We start from the raw sequence: 2,500 nt of genomic DNA on the forward strand, positions 1-2,500 counted from the left end.
CCTCCCTCCTCGCTCTGCAGTGTCTCACTGCCTCACAGTACAATGACACAATTGGCCGAGCTGTTTCTAGTCTCTAAAAAAAAAAAAAAAAAGAGAACAAGGGTGTCCATTCAGAGCACAGAAGCCAGCCTTACCTCACACCAGGGAGAGACTGGAGCACCCCAGAGGTACCTGCAGCACGCCAAGACAAAACCAAAGCAATTCAGAACTCTTACTTATTTTACTTAAGCTTTCATTGGACTCTCTGAAGCTGAGGGAGTTCATTCTATATAGAGGGGGTGGAATTCAATATGTTAACAAGGGAACATTATTCAGCAGCTTTCATTGGACTCTATGAAGCTGAGGGAGTTCATTCTATATAGAGGGGGTGGAATTCAATATGTTAACAAGGGAACATTATTCAGCAGCTTTCATTGGACTCTCTCTCACCCCCATACTCCTTCTGCTCAGTATCTGGCTCTGCCTTGCAGATCAGTGGTCCCGGGCCCCCGCGGGACTTTGTGGCCCTCGAGTTCTCCGCAGGGGCCCGCTGGCGGGGGGTGGAGACTCGCCCGCCCCTTCGGGACCTGGTGGGGCGGGATTTTGGGCCGGCGGGCCCTGCAGGTACGACAGCGGTGTCTCCTGTCAAAAAACCAAAATGCAGTCCAGTAATATCCCAGTCCAGTCTAGTGATATTACATTGTAGTTTAATATCACTAGACTGGACTGGAATTACATTGCAGGGCTGGTAATCAGACTCCTATTGCACAGCAGTGTCACCCAGTCCAGGTTTTACTACCAGCTTGATCAGCCCCCAGTGTGTCTAGCTAACAAGCTCAGGTGTGTCTTATTATTAAACTCCTAGTGAAACCAGGACCGGATCACACTGCTGTGCAGCGGGAGTCTGATTCCCAGCCCTGTAGCGTTTGAGAGCTGTATTATTTTTTCTCAATTCGTGACATCTTACCTTTCTCTGTAGAATTCTGTGTGTCTTCGGAACTATAAGACAAAGAGAAAAACAGACTATTTAATATTTATTTTTTACTTGACCCCAAAAGAAAATCCTTTAAAAAAAAAAAAAAAATCCTTTAATAGACTAATAAAATACATATTGATGCACTTCCATTGAAATAATATCCAATTTAACCCACGAAGTGCCACTGTCCTCATATGAGGGACAGGCTATTTCCTAATTTTCCTAACCATCTCCCTGTTACTGAAATCCTCTCAATTCTTTTGTTTGGATAACTTGCTCTAAGTGGAGTCTAAAATATAAACTGTTATATAACACAGCTCTTCAATTTTCACTTATTTGGTTTTGTGGTTTTCTGTAATTTGAGATACACGGCTGCTGTATTGCATCCAGCAATGGGGGGTTACAAATAAAGCACCCGGGGGGCAAAATTTGGGCTCCAAACCCCTCGCCCTTCCCCTGGATGAGAGAGGAGTCTGTGCAGAGTTTGGCTGCGCTGGATCCTGCAGGGTCTAAATGCATGAAAGAAACAGAGACAGACCAACTAGGGCAGCAGTGTGGAGTAGTGGTTAGGGCTCTGGACTCTTGACCGGAGGGTCGAGGGTTCAATCCCAGGTGGGGGGGACACTGCTGCTGTACCCTTGAGCAAGGTACTTTACCTAGATTGCTCCAGTAAAAACCCAACTGTATAAATGGGGAATTGTATGTAAAAATAATGTGATATCTGTATAATGTGAAATAATGTATAATGTGATATCTTGTAACAATTGTAAGTCGCCCTGGATAAAGGCGTCTGCTAATAAATAAATAATAATAATAATAATAATAATAACTTTCTGCTTTACATATTAAGATTAAGAATGGGACAAGCAATTATTTACAGTAATGCATTTATTTTGACCACAGTATTAATATCCATAATAACTCCTTGTAAATAATTCAACAGGAAGCTAATTGTCACTGGCATGTGCTGAATGCGCGTACAGATTACATGCCTGCACGTTTTAACAGAAAGGAACAGCAGATCGTTACGTCATCAGCTACAAGGTGAACGACGTCACAAAGACGTTAGATTTAAAGAGAAATGAACGACGTCAACAAGCCTATAAATAATTACGTCGACTGTTTGTTTTCAAACACACTTTCCCTTGATAAAGGCGTGCTAAACCACACCGGAACTGCGGCAAGTTAAAACTTATACAGACGCATTATATACATATATATAAGGGCAGCTGGCTCTTTGAGCTAATATATAAATAAATATATATATCAAACACAGGCTCCCTTGAGAAAGATATGTACAACATATCGAAACGTTGGGCAGCTATATATTATTATTATTATTATTATTATTATTATTATTATTATTATTAACAAGGTAACATTATTATATACCTCCAATGTTTTGATTCAAACACACGCTTCCGTCAGAAAGATATGTACAAAATATCGATACGTTTGGCAGCTGGCTATGAGCTAATTATATATAGATAGATAGATAGATTGACACAAACACACACGTATTTAATATTACAGTTCAGGTTATTT

General features: G+C 41.0%; 1 protein-coding gene across 1 annotated transcript in view; it reads right to left on the bottom strand.

Annotated features, from left to right (window-relative positions):
- The window catches only part of LOC117409981 (E3 ubiquitin-protein ligase ZFP91-like), a gene marked incomplete in the record, with an annotated part of 13,919 nt that overhangs the window by 9,696 nt on the left and 1,723 nt on the right, over positions 1-2,500 (bottom strand). The window contains 3 exon segments of the mRNA XM_059021866.1: positions 135-171; positions 430-621; positions 947-978. Of these exon segments, the coding sequence (XP_058877849.1) occupies positions 135-171; positions 430-621; positions 947-978 (261 nt within the window).

The sequence above is a fragment of the Acipenser ruthenus genome, unplaced genomic scaffold (genome assembly GCF_902713425.1).
Source record: "Acipenser ruthenus unplaced genomic scaffold, fAciRut3.2 maternal haplotype, whole genome shotgun sequence".
Lineage (NCBI taxonomy): Eukaryota > Metazoa > Chordata > Actinopteri > Acipenseriformes > Acipenseridae > Acipenser > Acipenser ruthenus.